The sequence below is a fragment of the Canis lupus genome, chromosome 7 (assembly GCF_048164855.1).
Source record: "Canis lupus baileyi chromosome 7, mCanLup2.hap1, whole genome shotgun sequence".
Lineage (NCBI taxonomy): Eukaryota > Metazoa > Chordata > Mammalia > Carnivora > Canidae > Canis > Canis lupus.
In genome coordinates, this window is record NC_132844.1 from 51131138 (window position 1) to 51158405 (window position 27268).

The 27268-nt window shown below is 42.9% G+C and overlaps 1 protein-coding gene and 1 long non-coding RNA gene across 9 annotated transcripts in view; one reads left to right on the forward strand and one right to left on the reverse strand.

The window, feature by feature from the left end:
- The first annotated feature begins 3582 nt into the window (after window positions 1-3582).
- On the forward strand, window positions 3583-18099 carry LOC140636840 (uncharacterized). Of its 5 annotated transcripts, none has more exons than XR_012034069.1 (4): window positions 3583-3690; window positions 14937-15315; window positions 16448-16764; window positions 17942-18099. It is a non-coding gene; the product is annotated as an uncharacterized lncRNA (long non-coding RNA). The 5 variants fall into 5 exon arrangements; XR_012034070.1 differs by lacking the exon at window positions 17942-18099 and adding an exon at window positions 16966-17664; XR_012034071.1 differs by lacking the exon at window positions 17942-18099 and adding an exon at window positions 4380-4565 and having other exon boundaries at window positions 3584-3690; window positions 16448-17667.
- A 3436-nt stretch (window positions 18100-21535) lies between these two features.
- Window positions 21536-27268, reverse strand: part of LRRC1 (leucine rich repeat containing 1) — a 129736-nt gene continuing 124003 nt past the window's right edge. For all 4 annotated transcript variants that reach the window (XM_072832627.1, XM_072832630.1, XM_072832629.1 and 1 more), the window contains exons 12-14: window positions 26599-26771; window positions 25185-25321; window positions 21536-23126 (exon numbers count right to left, since the gene is read on the reverse strand). In XM_072832627.1, the coding sequence (XP_072688728.1) occupies window positions 22968-23126; window positions 25185-25321; window positions 26599-26771 (469 nt within the window). In that variant the 3' untranslated portion in view covers window positions 21536-22967. The remainder of the gene's footprint in view (window positions 23127-25184; window positions 25322-26598; window positions 26772-27268) is intronic.

A 27268-nucleotide genomic window follows, 5' to 3' on the forward strand; every position in this document is an offset into this window, starting at 1 on the left:
TGCTGAGCACTAAGCACAGAATCCCAATGCGGGACTCGATCTCACAGACTGAGATCAAGACCTGAGCTGAAATCAAGGGTTAAGACACTTAATTGACTGAACCAACCAGGCACTCCAACAGACATTAAAATTTTTATAAACTTCCTCACTTGTTGGTAAAGCACTGATGCTTGGAATGCTACCCCCTGTCCAGGCATGCCTCTATTGACCCTGCCACCACTGACCCTGGGATATGTCCAGATCAAGCAATCGAATGTCAAGGTGTGGCATACAGTGAGCTCCTAGGGCCAGTACACCACCATTGGCTCTCCCCATGTTCCCACACCTCCCAGGGAGCCAATCTGTCCTTTCACCCAAGAGCCAGCCCTCCATGGCTCCCACTTATCACTCCCTGTCCTTTTCATTCCGCTTGACCAGACCAAGTCTATATCCCTTTGTGGAAAATCACTCCCTTGCAAAAGTGCTGGACCACATGCAATTGGCCAGCACCTGGCTGGTTTCTCCCCTCTATGAAACTCTCTTTCAGAGTCACACATCTGTGGCCACTGGGGGGAGATGCAGCCTGTGTGGATTTTACCTCTGAAAATGCTGGAGAGGATCACAGGATAGCCAGGTAACGGGGGCCTGCCAGCAGCTAGACAGCTCAGGCTCTGCTAGCACAGTCTGCACTCCCTTGTCAGGAGTCTTTAATAATTGTAGATCCAGCCTATAAATTAAATCAATAGTTACAATCTCCCCACAAAGAACACACAAAACCCAGATGGCTGAGAAGTAAGCTCTCCTGAGTGTTCAAGGAACAGATAATTCTCAGCTTATCCTAGTTCCTTTAAAGAAAGGTCAACCGAAAACACTCCCACCTCATTTTATGAGACTTAAATAAACTTGATAACCAAACCAGACATGAACATTATAAAAAAAAGTTAAGTTCCAGTTCTCTTAGGAGCATAAATGCAAAAATCCTAAATAAAACATTAGTAAACCAAATCAAGAAATATGTAAAAATAATAATGCATCACGATCAAGTTAGATTTATCCAAGGACACAAAATTGGTTCAATGTTAGAAAAATCTGGTAATTCAATTCAATAACATATTTAAAGACAGAAACCATATGATCATCTTAATAGATTCAAAATCACCTCCAATAAAATTCAATAACCATTTCTGATTTTAAAAATTAAAAAAATTGTAGCAAACTAGAAATAAATGGAACCTGTTTAATAAAGCTTATCTATAAAGAACTTGTGGCAAATATCTTGCTTACAAGTAAAACATTAAATGATTCCTAAAATCAGGAAGCATCAATGATTTCCACTATTACTATTTTCTTTTCATTATATTGGAGGTGCCTGCCAGTGCAAGAGAAGAAAAAAAAAAAAAAAAGAAATTCACATGGTAAAGACTGGAAAGGATCTGCAAATAACATGATTATCTATGTAGAAATCTAAAAGAATACATAAAATTCTTGGATTAGTAAGAGTTCAGCAAGTCTGCAGAATGTAATATCAATACATAAAAACGATTTAATTTTACAAGCTGGCTTCTGACAATGACCAATGAGGTTCACTTGTCCTAACTGTCCTACTTAGGCTAACTTAAAATCTACACCAGGTCTACGTTTTGTAGCTCTGAGGGCATTAAAAGAGTAAAGGATTCTGGGAAAAGATATAAGAAGAGATGCCAAACCAAAGAGGTCAGCAGGCATAGGAATTCAGAAAAGCTGAAAATAAAAGGATGGAAGAAAGCTAGTGTGGTGCATGAAGATCAGGGAAAGTTGACTTTAAGGACCAAAAGGAAAAGCTTTGAGATATAAAAGGAACACTTTGTAATGATAAAATGTTTATTTCACCAGGAAGAGTGAAGGTTTGATAATAATGTGGCCTCACACTAGTTATAAATCAAGTATCCACTAAAGTCTACCTGGGGCATGAGTCCATCTAGATAAGGCTCTGAACCAGATGATATACAAATCCTCACAGAATTAGCAAAAGGACTAAGAAAGAAGAAAGGACAGAAGGGAGAGAGGAAGGGAAAGAGGGAGGGAGATTGTTATGAAGACCAGAATGATTATGTCTCAGGTGACAAAGGGGGGAATATGAACTTGGTGGGGCACTCAGCAAGCTTCAGGCAATATTCTATTTTTAGATCTAAGTAGTATTATTTGACTGTTTATAATAATTCATTAAGCTGAGAAAGTTTTATATGTGAATTTTATGTAATAAGAAAGAAGATATATATATATCATATATCATATATATATATATGACTTAAAATTGGTGGAAAAATATGGATAGGAAGACTCAATTTTATGAAGGTATCAGTTCACCCAAATTAGCATACAGATTCACTGTGATGTAAATCAAAACCCAAGCATGTAATTTTGTGCAACTTGACAAGTCAATTTTGTAACTTGTTGGAAACAAAGAAGAGAAGAATAATATACAAGTCAAGGTTTGGAGAAGCAGAACTAGAATAAATAGATGATAGATAGATGATAGATAGATAGATAGATAGATAGATAGATAGATAGATAGATAGATAGATGATAGATAGATAGAAAATAAATAAACCAGAATAAGTAAATAGTATATCTATTTTATATAAAGAGCAAGAGAGACAGACACAGACAGAGACAGCAAGAGACAGAGACATTTATTTTAAGGAATTGGCTTACATGATTATTGAGACTGGCTAAGTGAATTCAAAATCCACACAGGAGGCAGTCATAAGCATGATGGAACTCAGCAGGAACTGGCCAAAGCTGCCATCCACAGGTGGAATTTCTTCTATATCCTGGGGAAACTTTAGTCCTGCATTTAAGGCCTTCCAACAGGTTCAGTGAGGCCACCAGATAATCCGGGATAATCTTCTTAAAGTCAGCTGATTAAGGGCTTTAATTACATGTGCAACATTGCTTCACAGCAACAGCCAGGATTGCCTCACGGGGACTATGGCCTAACTAAGTTGACAGGTCAAAAAAACCATCACAAATTGACTGACCTTCCAGATAGCAAGGCTTAGATATCAAGATAGCACTGCATTAATTAGGACTGTGGTAGTAGGCGGCACAGGCTGGTACTGGGACACACAGAACTAATAAACAGACTCATGTGTATAGTGAAGGCTGGAAAGTGGTCTAGCTGGCATTGCAGATCAGTGAGGAAAAGATGGGTTATTCAGCAAATGATGCTGGGAGAACACATTATCCATACAGAAGATAATGAAAATAGATCCCCACTCATGCACACACATGCACACACACGTACACAGTCTGTGGGAAATTGACCTTGGGTCACCTTTTGTCTCCAGTTTCCCTTGAAACCTGACAGAGGTAGAATTTCAGCTGTGTGTCTAAGTAGCAATGCTTTGATAACAAATTACCCCTGATTGAATATATTTGTTCTGGAAGACTGTGAATGAACCATTAGTATCTTGTGGGAAGTTTCCCTGACACCATACAAGTTCTAACTAGGCATTTTCCTTGCCAGCACTAACTATGTCCTAATTAGAAGACTTATTGGTTCCTACGGAACCTAGAGATTCTAAGCCAGTGTGATACCTTCCCCATATCTGTCCTGTTGCTAGGAGGCTAAAGAATGGCCACTGGAGCGCTGGGTGGACTCTCACCGAAGACATGCGTGGCTGTGCTGTGCTTCCTCTCCTATATCCTACTGCCAGTATCCCTATACAGGTATGAAATATCTAACTGATCGAGCATAATACACACACACACACACACACACACTCCACACAGATTAAGAAATTGAAATGTTAATGCTAAATTTTTTGACATTCAAAAGAGACTATGACCTCGGAGGAAGGATTTCTTAATATACACCATGAAGAAAGCATTGGTATATTTGACAACATCAAAATTGTAAAACTTCTGTTCATGCTGTTCATCAAAGCCATCACAAGAAAAAAACTTTTAAAAAACAAACAAAAAAAGCCATCACAAAGTGAGTGAAGAGAGGAGGCACAAACTGGGTGGCAGTATTTGCAATACACTTAAAAGATTGCAAATAAAGAACATCTATGACACAATAAAAAAAAAAAAAACCTACACAGCAGACAAAAGACAGGAACAGGAATTTTACAAAAGAGGAAAGAAGAACATCTATAATTCCTGAAAAGATGCCCAGTCTTATTAAGCTAGACATTGCACTAGCCAGAGAAATGCAAATTAGTATCATTAGGTACCACTTCACACCCACCAGACTGATAAAGATGTAAAGTCTGATGGTACTAATGATAATCAAAGATGTGTCACAGTGGGAACTCTTATATACTGCCCGTGTGATTATAAACTGGAACAACTGCTTTGGAAAACATCTTGGTGTCACCTAGTAAAATTGCACGTGCTTACGTTTTACCATTTAGTGACATATTCCAAGGATTGTAACCTGCTCTGCAGAAGCCATGTTCGAGCGATCATAGTAGCCGTATTATAAGAGGAAAAAAATGTCAATGTCTTGATCTCAATCAAGGATAGAACTCACATATAAAATTGATGTTTTCATACCACAGAGCATTACACAGCGATGAAAAGGAAGGAGTCAGTGGCAGGTAAGTGTTGGTAGCAAAGGGTGTGTGAAGGGCCGCCAGCCCCACCCAGTCGGCCCTGGCATGGGGGTCGTCGTGGGGTGACCCTGACTCTGGCATCTCCGTGACAGCAGGTGCAGCCACCCTGGCCCCAGGAGGGCTCTGCAGCAGCTCGCGTTTCCTTTCTGGATCTGGTGCCAATTAGTGAGGCTGAGCCCAACCCCCACTGCCCAGAGCCTTGGACCACTGCTCATGGGCCCATCAACGGAGTCCTGAGGAACAAGAGCTCCTCAACCTCATCTGGTGGCCTCGGCTGCACAGCCCAGCAAGAGTGTCCACGACGAGCTGGGTAAAAAATCCCAGAGATGGGATGAAATGAACATCATGGTGACATATCCAGCTTTAGACAAAGACTGTGGTTTCATGAAAATAGATGAACCCATCCCTCCTTACCATAGATAGTATGGTGTGATGATGAAGATGACCCAGAAATCCCTGAAGGCTGACCTTAGGCAAGAAATTAGGTGCTGCTGCTGAATGCTGGCAGCCAAAGTATCTGGTTCATGAACAAGAGAGCAGTGAAGATGAGGATAGTGACCTCCCACCTGAAAAACAAGAAGAAAAAAAAAAAAAAAAAGCAAGTGTCAATTTGAAATGGAAGGAAGCTTCAGGGGCACCTGAGGGGCTCAGTGGTTGTGTTTGCCTTTGGGTCAGGTCGTGATCCCAAATCCTGGGATCGAGTCCTGCATCGGGTTCCCTGCAGCGAGCCTGCTTCTCCCTCTGCCTGTGTCTCCGCCTCTCTCTGAGTCTCTCATGCATAAATAAATAAAGTCTTTTAAAAAAAGAAGGAAAGGAAGGAAGCTTCACTGCAATGAAGGATGGAATATTAAATTAGCTAGACAATTAATTTCAAAGGACCTACATGAGGAGAAGGAAGATGAAGGAATGTCAGAGACTGCAGCTGAAGAAAGCATGAACACCAGGTCCCTGAAACCAAGGCTTGCCCATTTTGATTTCCATAGCAATGGGAGTATTTATGCCACACATACCTGGTTGTGAAAGAAAGTCATTCTGCAAATGATTTGTGGCAAAATGAAGGTGATGTCACAGCCACCACAGTCACTGTCACTCCCACACCTATGGAGTCTGCAGACCTCACCCGTACTATTCCAGGTGCCAGTTTTCTTCCATTTGGCTCCTTTTAGCAGCCCAGCTATGGCAAACTCTGAAGATATTTTATCCTCTGTGGCATTTTGGCTTAAGAAGAATTTCAAATTAAGATACTTCCCTAAGGAGGACACAAAATTTAAAGCCAACCTTTTCAGGAGGTTTCAGTCTTAAGTAGAATGTGTCCTGTATTTCCACAGGATTCCCCCAACTGAATAGATTCCAGTGATTCTGTTTGTTTTCCTCTCCAAAGGGCTGCAGAGCAGAAATGGAAAATAACAGATTCCTAATCCCAGAGATAGCTGAACTGTGAAATATATTAGTTCAGTGTGTGGTGATGTAGTTAATGACAGAGTAAGCTCAATCTTTAATGTCCTTGTGTGATATTTCTTTACTTTTAGCAACTACACCCTCATTCTTCAATTTAAAAAGCCAATCATTTCACCTCTCAATTTTCTTTCAAGTTTGTCAAAAAAATCACTGGAAATAATAACTATTGCACAGTCTTTGTAAGTTAAAAATATAAGTGGGAAAATTTTTAACTGATTTAATTATCAGGCCTGATGTGGGGGAAACACAGGCACCAAACAGGCTTTCCCCCATTTCTCCTCTGATTTTTCTGCTCATTCATAGCTAATGCAAACATCCTCAATCCAGAAACTGGAAACTCCAGGTCCCCATCAGAGTCCAAATGAGCACGAGATATGAAGACATGCCTGCTTACCTTTCTCCATTGAGGCCTGGCCCTGGGCAGGATGCCAGCCCACAGAAGATAGGGCAGGTCAGCAGCCCTCCTCCTGCTCCCCTAACTCATCTCCTCCTCCGCTGCCAGCCTGCTCACCTGTGCTGAAGCCCTCCACCACCCCTGTGGTGCTGGAGCCACACCTGTAAGAGGGAGTAGGCAATGTGAGAGGGAGGGAAAGCTCTCCCCCTACTGGCACTATTGTAAGGTGGCTTCGTGCACTTTGGGCTCGTGGTTGGTGACACCATTTTTGTCACTGGTGCTTTTGTGGGTGTTCTGGCAATCGGCCCATCAATGTGGACTTTCGCTGAAATTCTCTGGGGCTGGGCATATGAATCTCTACCTGGCTGACTGCTTGAAGCTCCTAGGACTCAGATGTCATCTTCAGCTTCTCTGTGCTGAGCTGAAAGGGCTCTTCCAGATGTTCTGAGACAAGACCTGAGGTGAGCCCATGCTGCATCTGCCTCTTGCTTGCACCTGGATCTTGTCCAGGAGAAAAGTCAGGTCAGGTCCACCTGGAGCCAAGAGCATCTCCTTCATCAGCTGCCTATCTGGTCTTAGGCCATTGGCTGTCTCAGGAGTGTGTCCCTCTTCAGTTGGTTCTTTTTTTTTTTTTTTTTTAATTTATTTATTCAGAGAGAGAGAGAGAGTGAGAGGCAGAGACACAGGCAGAGGGAGAAGCGGGCTCCATGCAGGGAGCCCGAGGCGGGACTCAATCCTGGGTCTCCAGGACCAGACCCCGGGCTGCAGGCGGCGCTAAACCGCTGCGCCACCGGGAGTGCCCTCTTCAGTTGGTTCTGATGCTGTGACTCTAAGAGGTACATATCTAGTTCTCCGGGATGGTCTTGTTAAAGCCCCTCTTGCAGACTTTGAAGAGAAGGCAAGCACTCTCACCTCTCTCCTTGGAGGTTGCTGGTGGGAGAAGGGGGGCACTCACTCTCACAACTCCTTCTGCAAGCAAGTCCCCATTTTCTGCTCTTCCAGTACTTTTCATCCTTGGTGTGGGAATGAGGTTTGGAATTCATCATCCAGCTCCAAGCTGGATGCTCTCTTTCTTAACTGATTTGCATGCTAGTCATCTTAGGTTCTCAGGCAAAAGTTTCACTTACTATTCCGCGTCACCAGGTAAGGAGCAAGGAAACTAGACAGGTGTCTGGGATTACTGAGAAAATGCAGGAACAGAAATGAAAGAGTAAGAGAATCCAAGCAGGACATGGTCTGGGCAGTAGTGTTTCAAGGAAGAGTATTGCAGGTGTCAGTGCAAAACTGAGTCAATACATAGGAAGGAGTCTAATTGTAGACACAGGTTGATTCAGAGGACTAGGGGATTTCACGACAGGCAGAATATGAAAATGAATAAATAAAATATAAATAAACCTAGTTTGTGGACTTCATTTGGTTATTTCTAACTGAAGTGGTCTGTTCTGCTTTCTGATTTTATAAATGTTATCTGTTTTATAGGAAGAGAAGGGTTACTCACTCAGCCAAGCAGGCATAGAGGCTCTGCTGTGCTAGATCCTGAGGAATGGAAACAACAACATACGGTCTCTGCTCACAGGCAGTTCATTTCTTATTTGGGGGAGGTTAGCAGAGTTGGCTAGGAAAGGAGCCTCTAGGCCTAACCTGTGATAGGTGATTGCAGTGCACCAGAGGGAATGTGACAGAAAGGTCACTCCAGCCAGAGGGAGCTGTACCAACAAAAACTTCTCAGAAGGTTAAACAGTGCCTGAAGAAGAAGCTCAAGAGATGGGCAGGGCACAGCAGCTTCAGCATCTGACACAGTGGCTTAAGTCAGACAGATGTTCCTGTCTATCCCATAGTACAGTAAACATGCATGGATGGTCTAGGGCAAGTGTCAGCAGACTACAGCCTGGGGGCCCAAGTAAAATGTTACCAAATCATACATCTCTCCTTCCCAATCCTTACAAGAATCCTGTGTAATAAGCACCATCACGTTCATGATGCAGATACAGAATTGAGACTTGGAGTCTTGAGGTAGTCAAGGAAATTCTTCATGTCTTATGTTGTCACCTAGTTAATAAAATCTTCTCTAGATCCTCCCATAACATGCTCTCTATCTCCCTTGCATCTTTTCTTCAATTAAATTCTTGCTAACAGGGGATCCCTCGGTTGCTCAGCGGTTTAGCGCCTGCCTTTGGCTCAGGGCATGATTCTGGAGTCCCGGGATCAAGTCCCACATCGGGCTCCTGACATGGGGCCTGTTTCTCCCTCTACCTGTGTCTCTGCCCCTCTCTCTCTCTCTCTCTCTATCTCTCTCTATCTCTCTCTCTCTCTTTCTCTGTCTTTCATGAATAAATAAATAAAATCTTTTAAAAAATAAAAAAATAAATAAATTCTTGCTAACAGCATGATGCATAGATTCCACAAGGGCATATTCACCATCATCTACAGTGTGCGGCAATGCCCGGCACATAGCAGAAACTCAGTAAGCACAGGTTTACTGACTGGCAAACTTCAGCTGCACAGTGAGGAGCTAAGTCCTGATCCAAACCCAGGTTTGGCTGGCTGGCTGGATGGCCTCACCTAGCAGATGGCTGCTGCTTCATTAGCAGTATTTCTTCTCCTCTTGTAGCCAACACATCCCCTCACCATATAGACCCTCTCAAGTTCTTCTGTCCTTCCCTTCACATCCCTCCCTTTTCCTCATTCTTTTTCCTTGCTTCTGTAGACTTTTCTTGATATACTGCTTCATCTCCCCTTACTAACAGCCCAAAGTCAATTATAGGTCATGGGATTAGCACACACACAAAAAAAGAAAGAAATATCAAAGTAAAATAAAACAGAAAAAGCACACCCTTTAAGATAGACTGATGCTTAACTTTGAGAGGTGTATTCTTGAAGATTCATATACTTCAAAACTCACATAATTCCAGTTTACTTTTTCCATAGAAATAAATTCAAATTACGGAGATGTGTTCCCAGAAAGTGTACACAGACAAGCACTGTAAACTCAGGGCCTCATTAGGATGGGATTCATATTTCAGCCATGTCTCCAACAGTTTTCCATTATCCTTTCTGGTTATAAAGGTTGGTTTTGTTTTTTTTGTTTTTTGTGGGGTTTTTTTTTGCCAATCTAAAAGTGGATCTGTTTTTCTGCTGCCTTATATTTTCTAAGTATCAGTACTAATATTTTGCAGAGAATTTTCTCCTCCATTACAAAGGCAGCTGTTGGCCTTCTTCACAATGTCTTATTATATCTTCTGTTCTGAATTTTGATTCGGGGGCATATTTCCTAGCACCAGCACCAGGACCAGGACCAGCATGTAATAAATGCTTGCAAACATTGTTATAGGGTGTTTAAGAAATATGCCAAACTTTTCTTACAGGAAAAGTCCTCTTAGAAGTACTGATGCTCATAAACCATAGTATGGTTCACATGATTGTGATGAAGAGAGCAGCTATTTCTGTTTACAAGATAACTTTTGCCATGAAATGAAAATAGCACAAATTTAGTCTCCAATTTACTCTGCTGGCAAGCTTTCTTGGATGGGGCTAGGGGGTGATTAAAATTGTTCACTCTTTTATGTGTGGAAAATGAGACTTAATTTGATATGGTATTGTTTGAAATGCACACAAAATGTAACCATATATATTTGATGAAAATCAAAGGGGCCATGCCCTTTAAAACTTTTTAGCAGAGTGAATAACAATCACTGCTTTATTTCTCCTGGTGTTATCTCTAGCTGAATGCTGAATTGTATACACTGATTTTGTATTTTTTTAAGTTAATGATGGAAAAACAGAGACTGCAGGAAATCAAGGAAATATGAGATGGTGCAACAGTTTGCCATTTTTCAAATTTCCTTTTTAAACATTCTCTAAGAAAAAAATAAAAGAACCCAACCTCTTCAGCCCTTTGATTAACTAAACTATTAGAACAAAATGTATCACCAGTGGCTTACTCCTGATTTAAGAGGTGGAAGATAGGGAAGGCTTTCACTGAATTAGAAATTAAGATATGCAACAACCAGAAAGAGGGGATTTATGTATAAATATTTATTATATATATAATGTACTCCAGGCTCAGAAGACAATTTAGGGTGTTTGGAGTCAGGATAGTACCTAATAAAGTCCATGATTCTTTTTTTTTAAGGTTTTATTTATTTATTCATGAGAGAGACAGAGAGAGAGAGAGAGAGGCAGAGACACAGGCGGAGGCAGAAGCAGGCTCCATGCAGGGAGCCTGATGTGGGACTCAATCCTGGGACCCCAGGATCATGTCCTGGGCCGAAGGCAGGTGCTAAACTGCTGAGCCACCCAGGGATCCCCAAAGTCAATGATTCTTAATCTCTTCTCATGAGATATAATAAATACTAATAAAAAGTGAGTTAAAAAATTAGTCCTAGAAGAGAAATTATTCAATATTTAATATTGTACAAATACTCAGAAAATTCATTGGAGCACATCTGTAGTGGGTACTGCAGTATGCAGTACAGATGCCCCTCAGATTGCCCAGCTGTTGAGTGAGCGTCTGCTGATTGCTCACCCCCGAGTCTACCCCCTGCTACCCCATCCCCAGGAGCTGATTTCCACTGATGAGAGCTGCCTTGCCCAAGCTTATGCATCCCTTCCAGAGGCAGCAGCACCTACTTACTGGTTGTGAGGTACAAAAGCCTACCTCTTGCTTCACTGGGGCTTCCAAACCCAGTTGGATGGGCTGAAACCTCTGTTGCAACTGCATTGCTGCTCAGCTTCTCCCAAGGCCCCATCCTGTCTCCCTCACTCTCTTAGCAGGATTGCTGCTGAGAACATTCCCCAGTAAATCTCCTGTAAGCTCATCTCCATCTCAGAGTCAATTTCCAGGGGACTCACCATAGTAAACCAAACAGGAAAAGTCAAGTGATTTTTAGTACATCTTCATGTGGAAATCGGTTTTCCTACTTCCCCTTAAGAGTATAGGGAAAAGATTTCAGACAGCAGAAGGCAGAGTAACAAGCAGCCATAAGAATAGAAAACAGTGCCTACAACATTCAGTTTTCAGAAGAAGGGATGAGCTGAGAGTCTAGAAAATTAACAGATGAATTGAGCTCAGCCATAGTTCTGGAAAATCCTCAATTTCTGCCTGACATGTTGTCAATGTGAGAAGCAGGCAGAGGTCCCCAGTGATTAACTTGACACAACATATAAATATAATAGAGAAACCTGGCCCAACAGGTTGTCACGAGGCAGGGAAAATAACCCTTCTCCACTGAAATGCCCCAGTTTGAGTAAGGCTTTTTCCCTGAATCTTTAATAGGGAAGAGAAAACTCACATGTGATTCTTATTCCATGGTGACATATTCTCTCTCTTCCAAGAGGGCACGAATACTATGAAACACTACACACACTTGAAAAGTTACTTTACATAAATGTCCTGTCAGTTATGCAGATTTATTTCCTCTTCTTTTGTAATCATCCTCTTTCTCTCCCGATGTGTCCTATTTTCAAACCCAGTCTCCTCTGGTCACCACGCCTTCCTCATCCAGTTAGCTCTCATGAACACTCACTACATCTCAATTTGCCCTCCCTTCCTTCCCTTCCTCCCACCCTCCCCCAGCACAGCTTCATAGCAGTTGACTATACCATAGATGCTAAACAACCTCTAAGAAGTTTCCTGGGGGGCTTCATTTCCCATCAGCCATTTTCATCCCATTTTACTTCTCCCTCTGTCATCCCTGCCACAGTTAACTGAGCCAGGGGAGCCTAAGGGAACTAATCAGGAGGCTACACTGGACTGGAGCAGCTTGTACTTCCGTTTCTCAATCTCTCTACATCGCCGCCCCATCTGGCATTTGATCTGAAAAGTTTTGCAAATGGTGGGGGCTGAGATTGCCTTGGGAAGTGACTATTGAAACCATCAAACCAGCCTGGTTCAAACATAAAAGCTGTCACTGTGAGCAAGTAAATTATCTGACTTATGCCTCAATTTCCTCATCGTTTAAATACGGATAATACCACGAAGCTCATAGTGTTGTGAGAATTATAACTGAATGGAACTTGTGTATGCCCTGCAGCCTGGACAGTGCCTGACACATAACAGCAGTCACTCAGCAAAGGAGAGCTAGTATCTCTTCCTCTCATATTGATGATAAAGCCGGATGATTTCCCTTGAGTGTGGGCTGAGTCTAGTGACTCACTTCTAACAATAGAGTACAGAAAGAGAACACTGGGAAGAGTACATTGGAACTTTACAATGCGGAAATCTGGTTCTGTCTTAGATCCTTGCAGAAAACCCACCTGACTTTTTACTTTGGCTTTGCTCTTAGCTTTGTCCTAAATCAAATGCAGGTACATGAGTTTCAACATGATGACCAGTCTCCCCTTATTTTGACCCAGTATGGGTCCCTGGCAATGGAACCTGGGGCCAACATCATTTTCTGTAGGAGCACAGTGCTGAGGTTCCAGAATAGAGACGGATTTTTGGAGTCTGTAGCATGAATAGGAAAGATGGGATCCCCCGGGGAAATACATAAGTTAGGAAGAAAAAGCTGGAGGCAGAACACTGGGGAGTATCAAAAATTCTGGGGACCAAAGAGGGTAGTAAGAGATATATGAGGAGAAGCAGAGAAGAGTGCCAGGGGAACCAAAAGCATAAGGATTCAAGCCATTAGTGAGCCATGAAATCAGTTTTACTTAGTTGTAACTATAACTGAAAAAAAATAAAACTGGAAATATCAGAATTTATTGTGTACTATGTTGGGAAACTTTAGTTTCAGCTGCGTATATGCACGCATTTACTGGGTTGCTATACAGAGAGTTCCTTCTCAAACCGAGTTGCAGTCAAAGAAGTTGAAAAGCACTGAAGAGTTCCCCAGGGGAGGAGCTGTCCACAGACCCAAATGCAGTAGACAGGTCTAGAAAGGCAAGAGCTGAATCAAAGTGTCCAGATGAGCTCATGCTACAGTGGTAATGATGTCACAATATATAAATGCATCAAATCAACACTTTGTACACCCTAAACTCACACTATGCCATATGTCAATTATATCTCAATAAAGCTGGGAGGGAAATGTCTACCAGATTGGCAACATGAGACCAGGTCAGAGTAGTTTCCACGGTGCATTGGAGAAGGAGTGCCCCCAGCACCGGCAGAAGAGGTGTGTGGGAATTTAGAAGGGGAGAGAACAAGAATAGGTCTCCTCATCGAGAACCTTGGCAGAGAAAGGAAGAACCGGGCACCTATGAAGGGTACTGAAGATCAAGGTTTACATGGAGTAAAGCCTGAATTTACTCCATTCAGACAGTATCTAAATGTGCTATCTCATGGGGGGCCGGGCGGGGCTCAGTCAGTTAAGCATCCAACTCTTGGTTTTAGTTCAAGGCATGATCTCAGGGTCATGAGATTAAGCCTGTGTTCAGGCTCCATGTTTGGGATTTTCCCTCTTCCTCTTCCCTCCACCCCACACTCTCTCTGTCTCTCAAACAAATAAATCTTTAAAAATGTGCTATCTTAACAATTTTTATAATCTTGTAGTTCTTGAGGATACCTGGGTGGCTCAGCGGTTTAGCACCTGCATTTGGCCCAGGGTGTGATCCAGGAGACCCGGGACTGAGTCCCGCATCGGGCTCCCTGCATAGAGCCTGCTTCTCCCTCTGCCTGTGTCTCTGCCCCCACACCCACCTCTGTGTCTTTCATGAATAAATAAATAAATAAATAAATAAATAAATAAATAAATAAATAAAATCTTTTAAAAATATACTGTAGTTCTTCCTTCGAGATGCTAAAGAATTTCATCTATGGAAACTACCAGTCATGTAATGATGCTGTTCAGCCAAGACTGGAATTGTAATGGGGCCCAGGATGGGTGCTTCATCCCCCGAGCAGTCGAGAAGGGGTGGGCCCAGGCATGTGTCACAGAAGATCTCAGTGTGAGCAGAGCAAGAGGTGGGACAGGTTATGCTGTTGGCAGCAGGGACCAAGTACAGCCTCTCTGAGTTCTGGCACGTGGGAAGCCAGGGTGTCCAGACAGGCAGATGTCTGGCTGTGATAAGCTGGTGGTACATCCAGCACCCTCTGGTGGCAAAAGGCATGAGGTGGGACCCATTGACTAGAAGCAGAAATCTCTGTAATCTTTTTTATAAAGGGCCAAATACTTAGTACTATTGGCTTCAAGGGCCATCTGGTTTCTTCTAAAGAAACGAGCATGGTCATATGCCAACAAAATTTTCTTTACGAAAACAGGCAGTGAGCCATGGTTTAAGGACCTCTGCACTTGAATATTTTAATAGGAATATTATCAAAACAGTTCAATATTGTTCCCAGAGGAAATCCTGGCTCAGCGGAGACTATCATTTAGATAGTGATCATACATTGAATAAGGCCTAAAAATGCACAACTTACCTGGAAATTATGTGATAAGTGATTGGCACTACCATTCAGATCTTTAGGATAATTGTTTTATGGTAGAGATAATTTTGCTTTAGTCAACAAAAATGGATTAAACTTTATGTACTGATTTGTACATTAATGTATATTTCCATACCAGCGATCCATTTTGAGGACCATTCTTGAGATGACAAGGAGGAGGATAATGGATTTGGAGAAAGTGGTGAAAACCTGGGACAGTTGAAATAGAGCAACTTGATTTCCATCTCCTAAGGACATTACAATGATTGTAGCAAGGCATGAAGAACACAAATGAAATTTGAGATCCTGAAATATTCAGATGTTGCATCTGGAAGATTTCTTGACAGCCCACATGCATCAGCAGATTGTGGGTTGGGAATTTTTGGCTGCAGTGTCAAACACAGGCACAAATGAGTAAGACATGGTTCCTCTATCAGGCAAGTCAGGAAGTGCTAATAATCTCTAACCTTGTCTGACCATCAGCATTTCCAGGCGTTCCCTGGGGCACTCACCCACAGGTAAGCGTAGTTTCTACTTCTGTTAACATTTCCTCTACTCCCATTAGCTTGTATATGTTAATAAGAGGATCCTTAACATTCAGAACTCCACAAAAGAGGAGAGAGTGCTCTTCTGCCTCCATAGGGAACAATTGTGTGTTCTTTTCAGGACAGCAAAAAAAGCTAGTAATTACCCAAAGCCTACTCTGTGCTATTTTTGTCATCTAATTCTCTAAAACATCTTGAAGTAGATATTATTCCCATTGTAGAGATAAACTGCCTGAGATTTGGGGAAATGAAGAAAACCCTTTCAAGTTCACAAACATTAAGTATATCATTAGATTTAAATCCAGCTCTGCTTAACCAAAGCTTCTGCACATCCCCATACACCAAAGCAGTGGTTCTCTGTGTATAATCCTTGAACCACAACAACAGCACCTGAGAGCTTATTCAAAATGCAGTCTCTCATCCCCACCCAGACCTACCTACCGAATCAGAGATGCTGGCAGTGGGACCTGGCAATCAATCTGCTTTAACACCAGCCACCCAGGGGCTCTGACACGTGCTGAAGTTTGAAACCACTGCACATACTGCCTCCAAGGAAGAGGGGATACTGTAGTGGGTGCCGGGTTAGAGGACAGTGAGCAAGAATAGGCTTGGCACACTGAGCAGCCCTGAACAAAATGCTTAGGTGCTAAGGGAGGAGGCAGGGAAGCCAGGGTGCTGATTTTTCTAGCCACTTGATGTCCAGCTATTCAAAGAGCAATGCACTCCTATCACGTATTGCTGTGAATAGAAGGGGAAAAAACACACGCAAGAGCTTCATCTTGTTTTGTCAATATCATTTCTTCTAACAACCTATGTGCTGCATGGCACTGCTGTACTGGAGATGGGGAACCAGCTAGGCAAGGGGCCCAGGGCCAAATTACCACCAGTGACAAACCCTGAGCTTCCAAAGGGCAGCTTCAATCCAATCCTGGAGGCACACCACCTCCATTTGCTGGCTGACATCAGCAGGGGGCTGGGGGTGGGGTGGGGAGGATGGGAGCGAAGGTGAGGGGAATGAAGACCTGCACTCATTAATGTGCAGGGAGTCAACATCAAGCAGGTATCTAACTGGTGATGTTTTTAGGCTTGCACACCTTCCTTCCAGGTGTCCAGGCGAGAACACAATGCGGATGGAGGACTACAGCATGTCAGGGCTGTGTGAAGTACCTGCCCAGGTGCATCTGCCCTCGAGAAGGAGGCACAGCCAGAACATGAGAACTCCCAGAACCATCTATGGCAATGCTCTCTGACCCTCAGACGTTCCAAAATGATGAAAACCAAGAGTAACCCCAACCTAACAGACCCAACCCATAGCCTGTTCTCGAAACTTCCCAAACCAACGCCGAAACTCGCCCCACCCATCATGCCTCCAGGCCAATGGGCAGGACAAAAACTCAGGAAGAACATTCAATGCCCAGACAAGTAAGTGTGTTGTTTTGTTTTCCCAAGCAGTACTGATGGAAGTTTAAATAAACAAGCACTCACCCCTCCCGCCAAGGAAGGGCGGGAAGCAGCAGTCAGGTGTGTGAACACGATGAACACAGGATGATAGGGGGCCAGATAGGAACAGACCAGCCCCAGGAAAGCCCACTTCCTTTATATGCTGTCTGTGTTTTCCCATAGGGGTTCTTGGGGGCAACTCTATACGAGCAGTAAGAGCTCACTGAAGACTTACTTTGAAAAAAAGACCTAAAAGAGAAGCGTTTGTAGACTCAATTTAATGTGGCATCGGGTATGTGGCACCACTGCATTCTGCCCTGGTGCAAGCAGGCTTTCCTGCCGCGTAGAGCCTGTAAAGTCCTCTCTTTCTACAGCCAGGGTGGCAGAGACAGTTTCAAAGAAAATGAAACACTGCTTAGTCACACAAGTTTTCCATTCTTCCTGTTTTCTGCTTCTTTGATTAAATGATAGTTCCTAAATGGGAGTAATCATTATTTGTCAAATCTTTCACAACAATTCTTTTTTTAAAAGGAGGATCTTAAATAATAAATCATGAGTCACCTCTCTTATTTCCCCTAAATGGCATTAAGGTCAAGTTGCAGCACAATTGATTTCCACGTGTGTATCTGTCTTTTCTCCAAGGGTAGGCTATTAAAGGTAGTGAGGATAAAAATCATTCCTAACTAATTAGCTCACTCTAGAGCTAACTGCCAATTTTTGGAACATGTTAAAGCTCTCTCTCGGAGAGCTGGTTACCAAACTGTCACTTCAATCAATGGTAAAAAAAAACATACCAATTTTTTTTTTCTGGTCTCCCTCTAAGCAAATAATTTATCTCCCATCTTTTGAGAGTTGCACACAGTTTGAGATGGTAGGACAAAGATCCCATGAAAGTTTTCATGGCCCTTACCAAGAACAATATAATATGGAGTGGGCGGGGGGGGGGGGGAGCAGTGGTAATGGGAGGGTTGGAGGGTATAGAGTCCGTCACAGCACTGGCTATCCCGGCTAATGAACACAAGTGAAGGCCCAGGTCTACATAAATGGTGGCTAAACTTCACTTGGTTCGGTGCCAGTCTTTGTCCATAATGTAGGCTTAAATAATCTCAAATTAGAACCATCACCATAATGAGAAATACAATTCTAAATATAATCACAGGTTCACTGTATTTTGACTTGGGGGGACGAAGCAAAAGAAAGCAATAATCGAGACCATGGGCTCCAGTCAACGGAGATGTGAATTTTAATTCCAATTTTGTCATGTGTGATTTGATCATGGGAAAGTCATTAAAACTCTCTGAATCTTAATTCTCTCCTTTGTGAAATGGAAATGCCACCACTTTCCTCAGTGGGTTGTTCTGAGAAACAGACTGTGTTTAGTGAGCTTGTTGTGTGGCACACTGCTGAGTGCTCAGTAACCAGGGCCATCGTCACTACCACATCACTACACCAAGGGGCAGCTCATTATTGGCTTTAGAAATTAACTGTCGATGCCTCAGAAGGTCCTTGGAGGATCAACCGGGTCAGATTCTTACCCAGTCAGAACTCAAGAGCTTTGGCTTGTCACGCTGATTGCCCACTGTCCCAGTTTAAAATTACACTGTCCTTCTGGCAGTTTGTGAGGCTACAAAAGTTCTCCAACCTTCCACACAACCTGCTGAACAAAAGTAACCAGATCAGGTTCTTCTGGTTGGTTTCCCTTTCCCGCCAGCTGTCAGCTTTTCAAAAGAAAAAGCTCCTGCAAGGTGGGAGTGTCCTCTACACTCCTCAATTCAGGCTGCATTTATTTTATCCAGGTTTTTCTCCATGGATGACCTACTTCTTAAACCCACCTGCCCCTCCTGCCTCAGAGGCCTCCCTTTGAGAGAAAGGAGACAGAAAAGGAGGAAATAATGACAATCAAAGTGAAATAAAGTAAGACATAAGACAGTAAATGAGCACAAGAGACCTGAACCCGAGGACATTGTGTAGAAATGCAGAGATGCTTTTTCTCAGTCAGATGTTCAATGCTTTCTAGTAGAAACTAGCGTTAACTTGAGGAGAGCTAGCTGGTAAGTCCAGTTACAATGGGGGGGCTCTCTGAGACCATTGTTAATCTCACCATTAAGTGAGCCAACATGACAATTTAAGATTTCCCTCCCCAGTTACATAACCGGAGGGGTCTCTATATAAGACCACAGGTGAGAAAGTTTTCTCTGCCAGAAAGCCAGCATGGTGTCCTCATTTCTGAGGAACATTCCCATCGTCATCACATACTGCTGGCTCCACGGGAGGGACTGTGGGGCTGCTAATAACACTGCTGAATGACAGCGAGACCTGTAATAATAGCAGCCACCCACTTCCTGTTAGGTCTCCCACTTAAGCCTGTGAGAGGTCTTGCTGCCCCATTTTAGAGATGAAGGACCTGAGGTACCCAGTGACATTAAGGTAGCTCATCCAAAGCCACGTGGCAGGTCTGGGATTCGAACCCGTATCTATATGATGCCAGTGCTGGGTTATGTTCTCAGAACCTTTAATTCCAAAGTGCTACTTTAATGGGCATATCTGTGCCCTACCTGAAAGCTGAGTTTTTAAATTATTTCACTATGCAGTCCTCTTATGGATGTATTTTACTTATTTTTATAAATTTGAGAGAGCGAGCGAGAGAACAAAAGAGCACAGGCAGGGAGAGTGGCCGGCAGAGGTAGAGGGAGAAGCACTCTCCCTGAGCAGAGCCCGACATGGAGCTTGATCCCAGGACCCCGGGGTCATGACCTGAGCTGAAGGCAGATGCTTAACCGACTGAGCCTCCTAGGGCCCGTATGGATGTATTTTAAACCATAATTTGGTTCCTTTAAAACAGCTCAGTGTTGGTTTTGGGTTGTTAACTGTTGAAGCTGAGTGACAGGTATACGGGGATTCATCACATAATTCTCCTTTTGTGTGTTTTTGACTATCTGTAATAAAAAGTTTGGAGTTTTTTGTTTTTCTTTTCTTTTTGTAGTTTTTGAATTGGCTCTTTGGAAATTTGGGTGAGTTGGTACTAATTGCTGGAGCAATTTCATTTCAACTCTCCACAATGTCACTGGGCTACAATAACCTTGACTGCCATCTATGAATAAGTAGCTCCAGTGCTGTCCCTCATCAGTGTTTGTGCCGCCTTGTCACTGCCACCACCAGCGTGCCCACACCAGGGATGTCAGTCACTTTTACAAGTGAGACTTGGCTGTTCAGAGGAACTTTCGGACGAGGGCAGACTTTTTCCCAGCCTCCACCCCACCCACCAAGCGTGTCTTCTTAGGTGTGGTAAATTTCACAAGAGGATGCAGAGCTGCTGTGGAAGGCTGGGCCCGGCACCTCCACCTGTGCTTCCTTACCTGTGACAGCTAAGAAGTTTTTAGATAGAAAATTGGGTTGGCCAGGACCACGCCTTCAAACTTTCCAGAAAAAAACCATGATATCCAGGCAAATAGTTCTAGTTTTCTTACCTGTACCACCTTTCCAACACCGACTGTCATTATTTCAACTTTTTTTTTTTTTTTTTTTACTATTTTAGCCACTTAGGCATAATTTCCTTGCTAAAAACAGGAAACAAGGGGCTACAAAAAAAAAAGTGGGTGAAGAGGTCATAATAATCTTTCCTGCTTTCACCTGTCACTCCCACAAGACAAACAGGCTGGCCGTACAGTGAAGAACTCCTCCCTTTCCTGAAGGAAGGGCCAGCAGTGCTCCGCTAGGAAGAGGTCAGGAAATTCTGGCACTAGCCTCACCAGGGACAGGTATCCTTTCACATAATTATGTTTTCTTTCTAATAGCAAGAGAGGCCTCATTGGAAAAGTCTGGCATGTTCTTGAGTTGGAACTCTGGTTGATGTTGTTTCCATGGTGAGGTCAGTCTGGTCTCCACACCCTGAAGGTAAAGGGCACAGTAGTGTCATAAACAAGTAAAACGATAGTAACTTTTCCCTTGTCCAGGAAGGGGGAGACAAAATACTAAAAACTGGAAACAAAACAACAAAGAAACAAAACAGGTGAATGCGTAGTAAAGAAGGTAAGCCAAAGGAAACAGATAATTACCTACATAAAATTCCCTAGAAAGTTTAAACACACCCTGTGTTCTGTCCACTACATTCCCCCAAGGCCAGGATAACTGAGTGGTGAAGGGTGGGCTTCAGATGAAAATGAACAAACACCATTCGAGTTCTATTTGTTCTTTAGCACCAAGATTCCTCTCCTTAAATAAAACCAATTTGCTTATTATCTATCAGTCCATGAGTTAGTGGCATCATCTTCACAGGCCTAAAGCAGAATATGCCAAAATCTTAAAATGGAAGAAAATCAAATGGGTACTCACTGACTGAGGAGCAAGGTGTCAAACTGACTAGCCAAAACCCACTTACTTGTCATGGTAGTGCCAACTCAATAAATTGATTAAACATACACACACACACACACACACACACACACACACACACACACACAACTTAAAAAGCAAAGTGAACCCAGTAAGTAAATGCATAGCAGGAATAAAAGTTGTCATATTTGGTTGGTTGAAAGCAGGTTTCTATGGAGTCCAATTGGCCAGGCGGCCACAACCCGAAGTTATTAGCCAGAAAGGAAGGCACTTCTGGAGTCTGTGCCGTGTGGCAAAAGGGCAAGCAATTAACTCAAAACTGACCAGTAGTTTAGATATTTAATGGATGGGAGTGCATTGTCAAAGAATCAGCTAACTTGCCACCATCTGAACATGCAAGGTGATAATTAATTTTAAAAAGTTGTATGGTTAATTCCAGGGTGATTTTATTTCACAGAGAGAAAACAAAAAACCAACAATATCATGATTTTCCTAGATACCACATAGTGATTGGCACTTTTCATTTCTCTTTTATGACATTATACAAAAAAAAAAAAAAAAAGGAAAGAAATCAACAGAAACACCAAAACATAACCCCCCATGCCCCTTAAATTAGCAGATTTAAAATTAAAACTTGAAGCAAGGATTTGTTATACTTTGATTCAAACTCTATTTACAAATTAAATTGCACTTAACAAAGATAGCAAACATTTCTAATATGGTTATTTTGCTTTATTGTGGTTTTATATCAATATAAAACTTTTAAAGCTTTCTTCAATAAAAATCATACTTTCTTTTGCAGTACATAATTCATTTATCAATTGAATTTCTATACCAGTTTTCTCCTGTTGTGCTTTTCTGCTCTATTTTATTTTACAAATGGCATATACCTTCCAAGCAGGTACAATCAGACACTGCACTCATTATAAGAGACTCACTCATAAAAGAGTTAAAGTGTAAGAAACGAAGTATTAGCAGTCTAATCCTTTGGTTCATCCTTTTTTCTTTTTTCTTTCTTTTCTTTTTTTTTTTTTTTACAAAAAAAAAAAATCAACTCATAAAATGTACAAATTGGTGATAACTCTTCTTTTTGGTTAAAAACAAATCCACCAGGTACATTACTGGTTAAAATCCAACTCGCTTTAAAAGTTCCACACTCCTAGTCTCTCATCTCACTGCTCAAGGATGCCACTGTGTACAACTGGTTTGACATTATTCATGATACAGTAAGGCACAAGTGGATGGTACAAGTGATAACAAATACTTTAGGACTGTTGCTTTTTTTTGTTTTTGTCTGCACAAATACTAAAATATGTACCGTTTCCAAGATAAAATAACAAAAAAAGAAATACACATTTCTTTTTGCTATGAAATACCTATACAAAATTTTTAAATGTACACTATCTGAGCTGCCAAAAAGATTTTTTTTTTAAAGAATCAATTATTCCCCGTACATAAAACACTGTCTCATCAGTAGGTCCAAGAGAACTTGAGCTCAAAATGTCCCAGCACTTTATGGGGGTGGGGGAGGAGGATAAACACATTTCCCCTTCCTGCGCTCCCTTACCCCAACAAAAGACAGAAGCAAAGGTCAGCTGTTTACAGTAGTGTATTCTACTCCGGACAAAGGACTGGAGGTCGGGGACAAGGCGGCTCCCGGCGGGCGGAGGGCCCCATAAGGCACTTCCGTGGGTGAGCAGCGGCCCAGCAAGCGGCCCGGGCCCGGGGCAGCGACGCGCAGGTGCCCGCGTTGCGGGAAGACCCAGGCCGCGCCAGGCTCCCGGCCAGGCCAGCAGACGGGGACGTCTGGACAGCAGGGGGAGACACGGGAGGTAAAATTCGGAGGTGAAGTTCTATACAGAAGTGGTCACTCGGTCAATGGCGTGGTTGACCTCGTTTTTGTTTGAATCCAGTCCTTTAGCAGCATTCATGTCGTTCCGCAAATTCTCCACGGTCTTCTTCATGTTCTTCAGCTCTCCTGGGTGCGGGGTGGCCCTCCGCAGGAGCGTCCTCTGAAAACAAGCAGGGCAGTGAGTGTTTGGGTTTCGTGCAGGAACTCTTTCTAGCGAGCTCCAGGGCGGGGGATGCTCGGGGACAAAGGATGCTTGGGGAGGGGAAGGGGGGGCGGCGGTCGCAGGAGCCGGGAGTGGCCCGAGCGCAGCCCCTGGAGCTCTGCGCGCTTACCTGCTGCTCCCTGGCAGGTAACGGAACATGCAGCTGTCCTGCGTAACCTACCTACTCCGCACAGAGGGGTCACTTTCAGAATAAAGGAACGCTTTGTAAAATGTAAGATTAGTGTAAGATAAAAATAAAGTTCCGTGAAGGACAAGGAAAAGAAGATTTTTTTAAAAAAAGATTTTATTTATTCATGAGAGACAGAGAGAGAGCGACAGAGACAGAGACACAGGCAGAGGGAGAAGCAGGCTCCATGCAGGGAGCCTGACATGGGACTTGATCCTGGGGCTCCAAGATCACACCCTGGCCGGAAGGCAGATGCTACACCACTGAGCCACCCAGGGATCCCCAAGGAAAAGAAGATTTTTAAGATTGGTGAAGTGGGGTGTGGAGAAAGAAAATGATTGGCGGGGGGGGGGGGGTATTCTAATCTAAAATCACTGCAATGGAGCAGCCCGGGGGGCTCAGTGGTTTAGCACCACCTTCAGCCCAGGGTGTGATCCTGGACACCCAGGATCGAGTCCCGCATCGGGCTCCCTGCATGGAGCCTGCTTCTCCCTCTGCCTGTGTCTCTGCCTCTATCCCTCTCTGTCTCTCTCACGAATAAATAAATAAAATCTTAAAAAAAATAAAAATAAAAAAAAATAAAATCACTACGATGGCCTACCACTACCCCAAGTGGTTCTGGCTTCCTTCAACCCTGGAGGCACGGCTCTGGAAGGAAAAGGGAAGCCAGAGAGAAGGGCTTCTTTTCTTACTTTGCTGCTGGGTGTGTTATTCATATTACCTACTGCACAGAGTTCACATTCTCTGCAGAGGCCACCGTGCTGGAAGTGAAATGACAGGGTAGGGACAATCTTCAAACAGCTGTATTATTTGACATGTCACAAGCTCTCTGGCTCATAAGATGGCATTTATGTCTTGTAAATGGCCTGTCCAGGAGCTTCAGGAGGAGCTTCAGGTAGGTTAACATGACACTACAAGGGCGCTTCTGAAGCACTGAAGGAACTGGTGAAATCCTCACCATCAGGCAAGCCACCTGGTAAGCACTGAGCACTCATTTCTCCTAAAGTCACTTTGTCGTGCCTAACTCCTATTCTGCACTCCCCTACCGTAAACTGGGAAAATCCCACTGGGTGACAGCTGGAATCACAAAGACCATGGGCAATCACTTAAAAGCCTCTCTTTCCTTTGGGGGCTGTGGCTACTCCCTCTAAGCTCTGCTTATGAAAATTTCAATTAGTGCAAGGAGTTTAAGAAGCCAAAGTCAACTTGTAGTAAGATTTCAAGAGTTGTCACTGACTCCTGGAGACATCAGCAGTCCAAGAGGCATGTTTTAAAGTGTGGATGGAGTAAGGCTAAGTAGTACTTTCAAATCTATTCCTGATGTTTGGATGAAAACTTATAACTGAACCTAGCTAACATCACAAGCACTCTGCCTGAGGGTGAAGAGAAGAATGATTCCATGAAGGAAAGAGAGAAGTACAGCTCTGCAAAAGGCAAGCCAAGTCACACTGTGAAGTGTGGAGTCAATGCCGTACACCTCTCTAAATGGAGGTGAGGAAGAGACTTCACTCACCTACAACAACAGAAACAGAACAAATTCCTAATCAGTTTACTGGAGGTGAGAAGGGCCACTATCACAAGTAAAGAACAAGAGTATAAACTATTCAAGCCAAAGAACCCAAAAGTTCCATTTGCTTTATATACATTTGGTGAATTAGTACCTAGACATACCTCGTTTTGTCTTCTAAAAAAAATTCCTACATGCTGAAGACAAAGCAGAAAACAGACAATTCAATATGAAAAGAAATCCATATTAGGTGCCACTCTCGATCTTGGAAGGCTTTTAAATTTTGAGTTTCCAGGGAGGCCAACAATCTCCAATTCCATACCGTTTCATTGTCTTCATCATCTCTCTCATCTTCCAAAAATCGGATTGCACTGACTCTGTTCACCGCACGCTCATTCCAGGCCTCATCGGGGACATCGCTCACCAAGCTCTCCAGTGCCCCACAGCGAGGCAGGTTCTCTGTCATGAAAAAGACCACAGCAGCTTGGAACTCGGGTTTGTGTGACTGGTACATACCCCTGCACCTTCACAGGTACTTTACCTAAGGTATTCACCTAAATGCTATCTAGTATTTCAAAAAATTTAAAACAAAAATAAAGTCTGAGATAGGGTTAATCTTTCTTTTCAATGATTCTACTTGAGATCATATAAAATAGGTGTTAATGTTTAGTATTTCATTACAAAATGTCATCATAGTTTATAGAATCCTTTTTCACAATTCTTTTCTATACACTAACTTTAAAAACTTTCTCATGAGGGGCACCTGGGTGGCTCAGTCGGCTGTATCCGACTCGATCTCAGCTCAGGTCTTGATCTCAGGGTCCTGAGTTCAAGCCCCACCTTGGGTGTGGAACCTACTTAAAAGACAAAACAAAAAACCTTTCTCATGACACTGATGTGGCTGCACATATAGGACACTAGTACTTTCCTTGGTAACACATTCTGCTGTTTTTCCCTTGGGGTCTTAAAGGCTCCTCTAACAAAGCTGAGATTGGCAAAGGTTGCTGAGAGGGGCCCTTCCATATAGGAGGCTCCTGTTCTCCCAGAACACTCTAGTTCTCTTTTAGCAAAACTGGCTCTCAGCAAATATTTCTAATAGCAATTTATTGTTAGTGTGAATATTTTTAAAAACCACACATAATTTACAAAACAAAGGTACAATGACTTAAAATAACAGATTGGTTTAAAAACTGTTTGTCAGTGGGGGTGCCTGGGTGGCTCAGTTGGTTAAGTATTGATTTTGGCTCAGGTCATGGTCTTAGGGTCATGAGATGGAGCCTCAGTCAGGCTCTGTGCTTAGTAGGGAGTCTGCTTGAGATTCTCTCTCCCTCTGCCTCTGCCCCTCCCATTTGTGCTCTAAAATAAATCTTAAAAAAAAATTGTCAGTTGTGTTCAATATTAATCAGTCATTTATCAAAATCTAAACCATCAGTTTGGATTTTATGGGACTCTGTCAACTTTTTAAAGAGTACTTGTAATTCCAGCCTTAGCGATAACTCAAACCCAAAAGGCTGTTTAAGGAACTTCAGATATGATATGCAGGTATGAAGGGTACTTTTTCTATGAAGGTGCAGGGGTACGTACCTTCCCAGAAGAGACCCACAATGACCTCACCCAGGCTGGCTGTAGGGGCACATTAGACAAATCACAGACACATGTGTGACCAAGCAGTCTTATGGATAGGTATTAGCTCCTACTAATTCTCATAGCCATGTGAGTATTGTTCTTAATTTCACCTTGGCAAGTGGGTTCAGAAGGCAGCTGAGGAAGCAAGACACAGGTCAAAATCTTCTCTCCAGTGGTATGGTCTGTGTCCGTCTGGAATGTGAGCAGAGGCTGGGACTGGTTGTCAGACAACCATAAAGCCTTCAGCTTCAAGGCAGTCAGGGATAAAGGGAGATGTAACAGCCTAATTTAAAACAAAAGGAGACATCAAGGTCTCAGATTTTACAATTATATCAATTCCTATCAATACAGAAAAAAAAAAAAAAAGAATGACAAAGAACTTCCTGGGATTGGATTCAACATGGAACAAGATGCTGTGTTTATAGTAAATCCAACGTGTACTCTTTGTGAGCAGACTCCTCAGTGGGTCACCATGCTTCCCTCTTCTGCTGTCAACTTTCTCATTAGCACCTCTGGCCACAGGGCAAAACATGAGGGCATTACAGAGCACATGATTCAGCCTTGCACTAGGAGGTTTCCATTTAAAGAGGAAAAAAAAGCCAGTGTGACTGGGGAAGGACCTAGAAGTAGGTGTCCTTACTGAGTCAGTGGCAACAGCCTCACCGACGACGACAAGGACCTGTTTCCAGCTGCACTTGGCAAATCAGGAAGAGCCGAAGGAGATGCCTGGGGTGCTAAAGCATTTCAGTGGCAGTGATAATAAAGATCAAAAAAATTTTC